General features: G+C 39.6%; 1 protein-coding gene across 2 annotated transcripts in view; it reads right to left on the bottom strand.

Annotated features, from left to right (window-relative positions):
• HOMER1 (homer scaffold protein 1) overlaps positions 1–13,352 on the bottom strand; it is a 91,846-nt gene that overhangs the window by 21,133 nt on the left and 57,361 nt on the right. For both annotated transcript variants that reach the window (XM_074570708.1, XM_074570709.1), the window contains exon 6: positions 948–1,104. In XM_074570708.1, the coding sequence (XP_074426809.1) occupies positions 948–1,104 (157 nt within the window). The remainder of the gene's footprint in view (positions 1–947; positions 1,105–13,352) is intronic.

The following is a 13,352-nucleotide window of genomic DNA, read 5'->3' as shown; positions in this document are numbered from 1 at the left end:
CTTGACCTTTCCCTTCTTGTCAGCATATTCATTAAACCTGTTTTCATGCAAAAAAGCAATGCCTTCGTTTGGTTTTATTTTCTTAATTAAGTACATCTCCTTCATATTATTCTAATTAACTGATATTAACAATACTAATTCAGCTTCATCGAAGACATCTTCCCTCCACACACATGCTGTCACTTCGCACAAAAATCTGCCCTAAGCTATGATGACAAATTCACATGGATAAATGTGAATAGATTATACAATATATGAAGAGTTACGTGTGAAAAGAGAAATGAAAATATTGTATACTTGTTTTCATAATGCAGCCTTCAACATTGTATACGCTTTATTCTTCCCTCAGATACTGTTGTTCCTTCCCCCACTGTGCACTAATTCCCGGTTTGCCAAATGACCTCTGCGAAATTTACAGTGAAGGGAACAGGACCCAGCCCCTCCTGTATGAAAGCAGGAGCAGATCCCTCTAATTACATATAATGATCTTGACTCTACGTCCAGTTTTCTTTAGATGTAAGGATGAGAGGAAGCTGTTTGTCTTTGTTATTTGTGGAAAATACAACAGAGTTTCTTTAACTTATAGATTTAACGTCAAGTTTCTGTGGGCTTAACTGCAAGAGTGACTGAAGTGTAATGTTATGGAAAAGGTCTTGAATCAGATGTGATGCAGCTGGCAGCAAATGAAGAGTGAAAGCTGGCAAACATGTCCTAAGTACCACAGGTTAGATAACTCTTCCTGCAACAATGCCCTTTGCAGAAAAGGAACTGCTACAAAGGAAAGAATTTCCCAATGGAGGAACCCTGTGTGCTTTAAAGTAATCATTAATTTCTGTCTCAAAGACTAACCTAAAGCCCCAACAATAAACTTTGTTTTTCTTGAAAATGAGTAAATACAGTCACCAGTACTTCCACCTCAAGGATCCTGGCCATTTGCCTCGACTTACCCGCTTATGAAGACGTTCTGCTTCCTCCTGATACGCAGCAAGTTGTTGTTTCCATTGTTTCACATTGGCAGTGGACTCCAGCAGGGCTGCTGTGAGCTTGGCGTTATTACCCTTCAGCGTGGCCAGTTCTGCCTCCCAATGCTTGCTGATTGTCGAACTGCACAGACAGAGCGAGAACGGTCAGAGCCTTTTTATTTTTTTCTTAAGATGTCTTATAATTTTTTTTTTCAAAATATGCAGGAAAAAAAGAATTACACAAAAATCCTATCACTGAATGTCCAAATGAGAATCCAAATGCTCAAATCATCAAAACCATAAATTCAGAAAATACAGGTATATCATTACTGGAAAACAACCTCTACCTTCCCAGTTCAACAGGTTGGTTTTTTTTTAAAATAAAATGCTAAGGATGATGAAATCCACATCAGCTTCCCAAAAGCAACAGCATGTAATTCTAGAGCACGTATATGATTAGTCTCTATTTTAAATATATACTTATTGAGTGAAAGTGCTTTTTTAATCTACTACTTTATGAAATGCATTGTAGAAAAAGATTTGTCACTAACTTGATTAGAGAGAGCTAATACAGTGCTTTGGAACTACAGCTTAGTTGTCTTAATGCAAGCCTTCTATCCCTGAAATACACTTTCTTTATCAAATACCATATTTAATTTGTACTCGCAAACTCAAAGATCTTGAATTTCAACACCATACTACTATTACTCAGTAATACCAGCAAAGAGACTAATGATCAAGGAGCATAGAGATATTACTGCTTTATTGCAAAGAGGAAGCCAATGTTGGGGTTTACCAAAGTAGCCTACGGAGGAACAATCGTTGCCTACAATTTAGTTATTCTCTGAGCAAACACAGGGCTTTAATTGTCACAGGTAATTAGTTTGCCATCATCCACAGACCCTATCTTTGCACCCAGTATGCAAGGGAAAAACAAATCAGACACATCAGGTGAATGTATTAGAATGCAAATAGCTCATTAATGTTTATTTCTATAATGCTAACAGCATGTGAGGTGCACACCTACATGGAAAATACATATAGAAAATAATTAACTTTGTCTAATTACCTTACTATTAAAGGCATCACTGAAAACCAAAGATCTGTTACTCTGCCCAAAACTATTTTGTACATAGGTTTATGAGGAATTATGAGGAATTATTATAATCTAATTATTTATTATAATAAATATATTTTATGTGCTTAATCTCATTATAAATTATTGATATTTTGCATGTAAGTTTACAGGTTTACTTGAACTTTGTGCATATGAACAATGAAACATTCTGCCACCATTTTGTCCACCAAATTACTTTTTTCCACTTCACACATATGCACAGCCTATTCCACCAAAGCATTATTTCAAAAACATTATGATTCTTATAAGTGCTCTTGAAGTGTTCAAAATCAACTGGCCACCGAGTAATATTCATTACCAATTCAGATCACATCTACTGCTTGACTAAAACGTGATGCCTGAGCCTTCCACGCTCCAGCATTTCCTTCCCAATACGCTGCATCGTCCCCTTGAACAGGAACACAAGTTCCTTCAGAAGAGGAATGTGGTTTTTTTCAAACTGCTCTAGCATTTCATGATCTATTCAACTAATTAGAAGTTCACCACTGGAAATTTTAAAATCTTAAGTGACTAAACTAAAACAATGACAATCCTACTTCATCAGGGAACACTGACTCACATATTAAAGAAGATGAGAACAAATTTCTGTAACGTCTACTCTTCTGTTTCTCTAATCAGATTTACTTTTCACTTATAGTAGCATAGCAGATCAACAATTTCTGTAAAAAACACGCTAAAAAAATCTAGTTCGTTATGATATTCATAAGTCCTCCTTGGTGTGCTGATCTGGCAAACAAATATCCATTCCAGCCATCCCATGCAAGTGAGTAGTTCCACTTAGTGGCCCTGCTATGGCAGGATTAGTAGCAAATTGTGTGTGTGTGAGACCTATACGTGTTTACAAAACGTGCCATACTACTCATCTTTCCCCACAGAAGAAATATACACACAAGATTTTATATTGACGTAACACAGAAGATTAAAAGCTTTGTATCCAGGACAGTTGCAGGACAAGAACTGTTTGATCACTTAATATTCTAATTTAATATGCAAACAGGGAAGTGAATGGATTTTTTTTTTCCTACGTAAAAATGTGTATTTGTGTGTATACCCAGAATCACACAGGGCAAACTTCTAAGCCATGAAGATGCCAGAAGACAGACTCTCGGGTAGTGCTGAGTAATAAATGCAAGGGGGATTCGTGGCGTTTACCTTCACCTTTGCCCGGTGCCCTCACCACCCTGCCAAGAAAACGGTCAGGAGCTCTTAAGTTATTGCTTGGATACTGGAATGTCAGCACTAAATATGAAGCATGTATTTTCTATTACTGCTATAGCTACCCTGGTTCAAAAGCTAGAAGGTTTCTTTAGAGCTGATTATTTTTAAATTGGTTGTTTTTGACAGGAATGCACCACTATTACTTTTCAATCATACTTTTTATCCCTAAGAGATCTACATAGAGGGCATGAACATGTCTACTGTAATGCAGATGTTATTTGTTTGTAGCATATACTGTTTTTTCCTACAAAGAATTTATACTTTATCTTCTACAGACTGTACTATGGCTCCATAAAATAGAAGCATATTACTTTAATTAGTCTAGTTTTGTACCTGATAGTACACAACGACTTCCCAACTGTTTACTTATCCTGCTTCTTCTTACAAAACTCCACATTCTCTGACATAAACACAACAATGTGATGGATATCATACCAGGAAACACAGAACCAAAGATGTGAATACTCTTTCATAAAATCATAATTTGATTAAAATAGCCCGTAACAAATCCTGGCACTGCTCATTGACTTTTCTCAAATACTTTCTTGACAAACAAGACAAAAAAAATAATTAGGCTTTACGGATTATTTTGCTTAAAACTGGTTTTATTTGGATTTACATTAATTATTTTAGGACCAGATAAAAGAAGGAGGCTTTTCTTAAACTGGAGTATCTGCACTGACGCCTATATCAGTAGAGCTACATTGGTTCAAATTTATCAACACTTCCAGAGGAATCGCTGAGAAACATAAGGTTCAGACACAATGACAATTCTACCTCGGAAGAGAAGATGCTGGGGTAATAGGCGGGAAAGGGAACACATAGATCCAGAAGCTGAAGGACAGATGGAAAATTCAAAGGGCTCCCAGCAACTGCTAGAGCCCATGGCCAGAAGTTTGATGGTGGAACAGCTGCACTAGAGTCCCTCAGGACAGGTATGGGAGGGCAGCACATACTTTTTCTCCTAAAATCTTCTACTTAATTCGTGTCTGAAAGGCTTTTTGCTAAAAGGAATTGATTTTGCCCTCAATGCATTAGATTCTGTCACAGGAAATACACACACAGCTCTGTCAGGTTGTCTTAACGATTGTAAATATCTACAACAAACCCAAATAATTCCTCATGTGTTCTGAGATTATTTGCTCTAGGAAGCACATGAAATACAAAAATTTACTCAGTGATCAAAGTGATCCAAACTGCAGTGCAGCTCCGACCACAACACCCTCCAGTTTTGCACTGCGGTGCAAAGCCGTACGTACACACTGGGGCACATGTTTGTGGTCCTGTGGTGCAAGAATTAAACCTGCATACATGTTCTATTTTGTTCTGAAAGCCACCTATCCCCTTGCTGGCAGTGTCATAATTTTCACGGTTACTTCTTCAGACCTGTCAGAATTAACATCACTGACTGCCTGGCACACTCAACATTTCAAGACGGTCCTTCAAAAAAAGAGACATCCGTAACACCCTGGCTTGTTGCCTGATTCTCCACCAAGCTTTTAAAAATATCCTAACAGAGAATAAAGCCTGGTCATTTACCTCGTGAAACTTCTGAACGTCTGAAAGTAAAAGAAGACGCTGTTTTGCATACATCACTACATTGGTGCCAAATACAAGAGGGGAAATGGGCCTCTAAAGGATAATAAGAGTTTTATTGGCTCAGCTGATCATGCTATACAAAAGAATGCTTTCGTAACAGAGATTTGGGTTGGACTGCACAGAAAATTATCTTTACAATGATAACTGTTCACGGGATCATAAGCACTTCTTAGTCAGCACAAGGTGAAAACTCTCACAAATCTTCAATCCTTGGTGCCAGCCACGGTATTTGGTATGTGTGTAACGTCAGACATGTCCACCGTCAGAACACCACATGGTGCTCCACCGTCAAGGCAAAGGATTCAAAGTCAGATATTTAATATCTACAGTGCCCAATAATTCGATCAGTCCCACAAAACACTCCTAGAACTACCGCTGGCTGGTATCATACAGCCTAACTGTGGTAACCCCTGAAAATTAAAGTAGGAGTCAATGATCTTTCATACTTTTAGGCATTCTGACCAATTAACAATAGGCCGATCTCCCTTCTCACTGGGGATTAGTTACAACCCCAGTAAGTCGCTGAGGAATAGCTTTGCTATCTGTCCATCTGTGACCTGAATAGAGTGCCAGAGGCTATAAATGCATGATTATCTTTCTCTGCAAAGTAGGTCACTTAAGGAAAATTAATCCGAAAAGCTCCAGTCACCACATTTAGCCAGTTGGAGAAGGCTTACAAAGGGGCGGGGAGCACACATTAATGAGTTGCATTCAGAGTGAAGTTATTTTAAGAGAGATGCCTTCATGAAACAAAGAAACAAAAGCAGTTCAAATCAAGGGATGTTTTCTGCTTTTTGAATCAGTAGTGCTTATTCATTGTTTGCTGAGTTGTACGCAATACCAACACTATAAAACATGGTTTAAGCTTTATTTCGGATTTACAGAAATAAAATGTGTGCAGAATTCTGCTTTATTAATATTTTATGGGTTTTAATATTGGATTCATTGCATAAAATGAATTAATTTAAAAATTGGATGTCTTACTATAGCGTAGTCATGGTTTCAAAGAACTACAGTTACTCAAAAGCACGTAAATTCTTTTATTCAGGTGTCACTGTGATCTGCACTGCAGGTGTATGGTGAGGAGCGCTGCCTTGGGGTAACAGAAACGAGGAAGAATTCAGCTGAGTAGAGAATGGAGTACTCTCACTACAAAATTTGGCATCTGGTGTAGTAACTGAATCGACAAGACTTGACAAATATGAACAGAGCAGAGTCCCTGTAGCTGCTGCCCAGATTATAAATAGTGGCATGTGTTGGAAGCAGCCCAAGAGCCTGGTGGAGTGAGCACTACCGATCAGAGGGAGAGGTATGTCAACCAGCTGGTGGCAATGCATTAGATGTGCTGGCAGCAAGGGGTGATCCTTTCTGACAGCCTTGCTGGTGAGCCTTACGGAGCAGCTCTTCAAGCTTAAGGAAGCAAAGGGGGATTGTGAATGATTTGTTTCTGCTACAGTAGTATCTGAGAGCTCTAGTGAACTCGAGTAGTGTAGCTTCTTCTCTTTGGAAGTGTAGGACAAGTGTCTGGGTTTATGTAAAACTCCCTGGTGCGTTTGGGAAGGAATTCTGCACAAGGTCCTTATGAAATCCCCCATATGAAAAAAGCTACAGATAACACTAAGGTCCCAGGCTGGAAAGGTGAGATCTCTGCAACGGGCTGCGCTTGCTATTGCCTACCGAGTGCAGCATCCCTCAAGGTATTCCTAAAAGCTCACAAGAATCCCCCTCTCATTCATGCTAAGCTGAGAACAGGAGCTGAAGCTCCTCACTTCATGTCCTGATTCAGAAGAATTTTTAAACAGGCATTTTGGGAATGTCACCCCTTGTGACAGGTTTCAAACGGCATCTTCTGTGGTCATCTACTAAATGTGTAAAATTATTTCATGACAGGAAGGATTTAAACATGATGGCTTTAGAGTTTGTCCTGCTGCTAATCCAAAGTACCATATGCCCTCGGTGATGATATGGAAATTTCTCCCTCTCTCTTTAGCATTCAAAGCACAACTGGAAAGAGAAAGGGGTTGTGTCATTTATTTAATTATACCTAAATTGGGGATCCTAGAATGAGGAGGAAGCTGAAGAAAGAGCAGTGGAGCAGATCAGGTCCTATCTCACCATTCCCAGAATAGGCAAGAAAGAAAAATTTTGAGTTGTTCTGCCATTTTAGTCTTGGTACAAAGCTCTCTGCTGGTACAGGCCCAGTAGAGTCAGCCACTCAAAAGACTCCAAACCTATGTGCATGAGGGACAGTCACCTACAGTATAGTTAAATAATTAAATGCCACGAAAAGAGAGAAAGCTACAGTAAGACTGACAGCTTTTGTAAGAAGAAAACTTAAGAAACAAAACAAAATTGCCTCTTCACAGTGACTGCTTACTGTCTTATCAGTAGTTGTGATTAACTGGACACATACAACAGGAAGTCTTATTTGATAAACTGGAATTTATTAAACAAGGGTAAATCCTCTCAAAGTTATAATCAAGACATAATTACCAGAAAATTACTTCGAGTTAAATATTTTGAGTGAGGCCAATGAAAAACTAATTAATATTCAAAGAGATCCTTATCCTTAATTAGAGTATTCAAAAGAATTTTTAGCAAAGGAGGATAGCTCCCCTGGGGAGAGAAGTAGGAACATTAACGGAGCATGAAAGAGCTGTTCTTCCCTTTGGGATAAGGAATATCTACATGATCTCAATGGAGTTACATCAGCACAAAACCAGGGAAACATAGCTGTGAATCAGCTCTTTAGATTGGCTAAATGACAAATTCGATCGCAGCAAGAAAGATGACGGAGGCCCTGGAAGCACATCGTACTTTAAGTGAGGTAACTAATAACAAAGCCACACGCACCTACTGGAAAGTGAGACAGGCAGCCAAATGGCTGAAATCAGCAGGTGACAGTATGACTTTTCTGAGAGTCTGTCATTCTCTACAAATGTTGAAGGTTTATCCCACTCCAGGGTATATTGTTTTGTTTTGTTTTGTTTTGTTTTGTTTTATTTTGCACACCCCTTTGCTCAACTCGGAGCCACAATACACTTGAACTCCCAATTTCTGTGCCAGTGTGGAAGAGCGACATGCAGAAGCTTTTTCTGTAAATTTGGGCAGAGGGATGCTTAGGAAGCTATTACAGATTTCTTTTTCAAGGTGTTTCATACACGATCTTTCACTTTCGTTTAGCCTTTCCGTTTGACCACAGGCAGAAGAACAGCCTTTCCAGTTCTGTTACAGGCAGTCCTGCTCTTAGGCGTCTCTTGTGCTATGCTTTATCAGCTCACTGGGGAAGGGTCAATATCTTTGCAGACTTGATGGGTGAAGATGACCAAAGAGGCTGAATAACGCTACAGACTCCACTATACAGCAGATCACTAGGCAACACAAATTGTGGCTATACCCTATTTAGATCCACCACATAAATCCATGTTCTGTATTTTGTAATACAGCCTGCATTCACCACAGGGCCCATAGAAACCACCACAACACAGACTGCCTTTCAACATGGAAGCTTATCACTGAGGAATAGACTGGATAGTAAATTCTTTTTAAGGCAGAAAAAATTCACAGAAATATTCTCTATGGTAACCCAGCACAGTATTCCTGCAGAAGACAACAAAGCCAGAGAAAAAAAATAAGTATAGTGCTTATTGAAACATGAAGAGACAACAGCAACAGAAAAGCTCCTGAAAGGCACTCCGTGGGATGTTGAATAATAGATATTAACACAAAACTAATACTTCAGCTATGATACTTACCAGTCAGGGACTTAGATCCAAGTTAGATCCAAGTTAAAGTGGGGGACAAAGAGAAGAGTCACTCTTCTCCACAAAAAACAATGAAGTTTCCAAGCTTCTTGTACTGTCTTCTAGTGTTTGCTGAATGTATTTGCATAGATGACATTTAAGTTTTGTTTCTGATTAAACTTACACTGTTAATAAGTTTTATGTACATCTTTTGTACACTGTATCACAACGCAAGACTTGTATTTAACCTGAATCATCACAATAGCCCTAAGAAAATCCCTAATTTCTCTGAAGAGGCTCAACTTTTATTTTAATTTTATTCTCTTAGAAAGATCTCATTTTTGTCTTAGCCATTTAATTCTATACAGTAAAGAGAGACTATGTTATCTCTTCATGAAGGCCATAAAGCATAAACCAAAATCAGTAAGTCTGTCTTATAACATGTAGCCCTTTTCAAGAGCAAGCATAGCTAATTAATTTCTAGGTTTTTTTGCACTAAACATTAAAACCTTGCAGACGTAACATTTATCACATACTCTGAAAAATTAAAAAATATTTGCCCTTGCTCCCCTACTGAAATTGCTTACCAGTATCACTGCAAGTATTTTATTCTCATGCCTGTGAGACCTTGCAAACCTAAAATTCTATCACTCTGAAAAAGTAAAAAAAATCTGCCCTTATTCCTTTACTGAAATTGCTTTTTCGTATCATTGAAAGTAGTTTATTTTTGCACCTGTAATATAACTCATATTTTTCACAACTGATACCCAGCAAGTTTTTTTAGTGTTTTAAACACTAGGCGTAATTCCTTGCTGTTGCTATGGCGCTGAATACTTCAAATATTCCATCAAAACTACATTTTCAAAAGCCACATAAGTTATTTAGGAACTTACGTCTCATTTTCTAAAATCACTAGGTATTTGGCTGTGAAGAAAGTCAAATTGACTTGGGGTCCTATGGCACTTAATCACTTTATAAAAGCAATTAGATGATGTGGTTACTGGCAAGTCAGATACCAGGACATGGTGACCCTGACACTAAAATGATCTGAATTACAACCACTTTCATTCTGGAACTCACTTGTACACACAAGAATTTAACGCAGTTTAACTGGAAATTCACACTTTGAATTAGTATGGACTAATTTTGCTGAGGCCCCTGGCTAGACAAAACCCTCTGTTTCTTTCAAAAACCCTGCCTATAACAACAATTTGTGTGTGCACTGAACCAATCCGCACTGTCAGCAGTGCAACAGAAGGGAGTATTTGACTACCCTACACTTCTCCTGCCTGGCTCTCATTTATTGAGTGCTGTTCTGATTGTAGGAGTTTCACCAAACTGTGCTCTCTGTTACACCTCAGTGAGCGTGAGAACCAGCTCCACCTAGAAGTGCTGTGGTAGTTAGGACAAGGGACAACTCTTTTCCCAGTGACCACTAAGTAAAACGGGGCCAAAAAGCCCCCATCTTCTGAAGGTCGCACGGACTGGGGAGTTCACACTCTCCACAAACTGCCGCGGTCCGTGCCGGCTGTCCAGACAGATCCCAAGCACAGTCTGCATGTTGTAAGGTTTAGCACCCTTCCACCTCTGCGGTCTTCCAAGGCTTTATCTCGTGACCTGCAACCTTCCCACCCCCAGCTGAAACACTTCTGGGCATGCACTGCAGGTCCGTGCTTTTGAGAGAGTCCGTGCAAGGAGAAAACCCCTCTCGTGAGTGGCAATGCAGCCCTCAGACCACTGCGGGCGTGTGGAACTGGAAAAGGACTCCATACAGAACAGGAACTGTGTCTTACAAGCGCAAGGACACTGCACGGGTGCAGGAGAGATCCGGCATCATTGCTGTAGCCTATGGAAATGTCCCACAGCCCTCAGTGCCAAGGCCCATTTTATTCAGCCATACAGACATGGCCCACAAATCCCAACTACAGGTCGATTCTACGGAGCTCAGCAGGGATGCTCAGCTTTGCAACAGCAGAGCTACGCCCTGAGCAATTGCGGCCACACGTAGAGCAGTGAGGAGGCTAAAGGGACCTCTACCCGCCCCGTAAATCCAACACACACCACACGCGAGGGGTGGAGATCCTCAGCACAAGCCTCTGCCTGCCTTTCCAGGTACTGCCACAGCCTTTACTGGAGCGTGTGTGCCCCTGCCGAAGACAGCGGCTGTTATGAGTGGCTGAACATGCAAGATTTGCGAGTGCTGATTTTAGAGCTCAGTTGAGCCTCCTGTTAGTGGCACCATGGGATAGCCCAGCCTTTAAGACCCCCTAATGCCGGTTCCTGTCTTACTTTCATAGCAAACACCGCGCTCAGCGGAAGAAACATTGCAGCCGCAGGGCCTCACTACTCCACTACCAGCGCCAGGAACACATTCTATAGAATGACCTACAGAAATACTTATATGTGATCGGGCAGTTGCATAAAGATTCTGAATTACGAGTATTTGGCCTCCACCCAGTTAGTGCATTAGGTTATCTTAGAACATCAAATAGTAACTACTGGTGCAATTCATTTTTGCACTACAATTGCCAGTTTGCTTATCCCAGTAAATACAACGACACGCATTAATGGTACAGTTAGCACAGGAGATGAACTGTCAGTTTACATGCTGACAACAAAGTAATTTTATTCCATTAAGGGAACAGAAGCTATGTGAGAGCATGGGAAATTTAATTAAGTTTCATTTCTCTCCTGTGATAGCCGTACAATTACTTAAGAGTCAATAGCCTATATATAAAGGCCAAACCAAACCTACTGTGGAGCTGTCAGAAGTATTTTGAAGAACAACCAGTAAGTCACATGAACTATATGAACACAGTAAAACATTTATTGACTGCACAGGTTTGAATGGAACAACTTCTGAGTGAGTTGCAACACTTGTAAGTGGATACAGCAACTCCCGTTTTTTTTCCATCCCAGCTTTTTAACAGAATGGAAATATTAAATTTGCCTTGTTTAAATCAAATCTGAATCCAAGAAAAGACTAAATTTCTTGCGCTATGTTGGACGTAAAATCAAATTTACTAAAGAGAGATTAAATGGATGAAAAAAGATTAAATTTAATACATGGGAAGTCTCTGATACTGGTACTTTTTCTGTGAACTACATGCTAACATTCATTCAGAAGTCATCCCTATATAAGTTTCTCTCTCTCCCCTATTGTAAAAAATCCCAGTTTTTAAGAAAAAACCTTACCTTGCTTAATTCACTGATAGTTCCTACTTCTTATTTACTCAGTCTAAACTAGGCTTTCCTTCAGCTTCTCTTCAGAATAATGCATAGCTCAGATGATTTGGCTCAAAAACTCAGACAGAAGTCAGAAATATAGTAATTTATAGATGTTTTCTTCCCAATTTAACACTTAATTGACATAACAGTTTCAAAGAAGCCCCATCCTACTTAACTCGTCGCAAACCCAACAGGGGTGCCCCCAATATGAAGCTGCACATAAGTTTTGCTAGTTGGAAATTCACAAACAGCAGAACAGATGCTGGGCCCCCGCCCCTTCACGAGGCTATGCTGATGCCCAAAACACTGCTTCGGCATGTTTTTTTCTAATATTACAAGCTCTATTTCACTTTCCCTGATAAGGCCCACTGACTAGGAAAAGGGCATGGCAAACAGCATGATGTGAAGATGTTTAAAAGCCAGCCTTCCTGAGCCTCCTGCTGTGCTGAACGTAAGCCCAGCACAAATGATCCCTGAAGTGCTAAAATAGAATTAAACAAGAACGCTAAAATCTCTGGAGAGTGTAGAAAGAAGGTGCTACACAATCAGCGTTGTCAGGTAATCACATCAGTTTTAAATTTCAGAGTATTTCCTAAATAAAGTGAACAGGTAAGTCGCAGTCATACACTGTGATCAGTTAGATCACACGTCGGGCACGTAGGAAACTATTTTAGCTATCCTCTTAAAATTCAGACCAGCTTAATCTGAATGTATTGCCTGCATGAAAAAGCATTTGGCTTCAAACAGCAAGCCCATATCTTATTTTCACACCTATTTTCACTACAGTGAGGGGAAAAAAACCTTTTATTTTTCTATTTTTCTATTTTGTTATCCAACTACAGATTTGGATAACTTACTACAATTCAGTCAATCCAGTTTTAGGGTTTTGGTTTGGTTTGGCTTCTTTGTTTTGTCTGAGCCATGTTGTTTAAATAAAATTACTTCTTAATTGCCTTTGTGGTTGCAGACTCCCGGAAGAACAGTTTTCACTATTCTAACTTTAATTTCGAAACCAAACCCTTTGTGTTTCATGAAAGGAAGAGAGAACATCATTACCCCACAGTGCCACGGAGTAAAATCTGCAAAGGCAACAACATACAATGGAAGTTCATCACAACAAATGGACCACACGTAATGTTTTATTACTGTGTACTTAAGAAAACAGAGTCCTAGACACCCTGGACATTTTATTTCAGCACCTTCGCCCAGCTCCAGCTTCTTTCATTTGCCAAATGGCTTAAGAGCTGATTAGAAAACACCCCTCTGATATCTTAGTTCATTGCTAGTTTGTGCCAACCCAATTCATTACAGACAAAACTTGATGGCTGTTTGGTGTCACTGTGAAATATGCTGATGATGCTTATGAATTGCCAGTCGTCCACATCTCACCAAAGTGCTATTCAGCAACTTAAATTCATCTCAGCAGAGCCCCCTGCTATATGTTCAGAACACTGATCAACACAA

Source organism: Larus michahellis, chromosome Z, assembly GCF_964199755.1.
Source record: "Larus michahellis chromosome Z, bLarMic1.1, whole genome shotgun sequence".
Taxonomy (NCBI): Eukaryota; Metazoa; Chordata; class Aves; order Charadriiformes; family Laridae; genus Larus; species Larus michahellis.
This window is presented reverse-complemented; position numbering and strand designations above follow the sequence as displayed.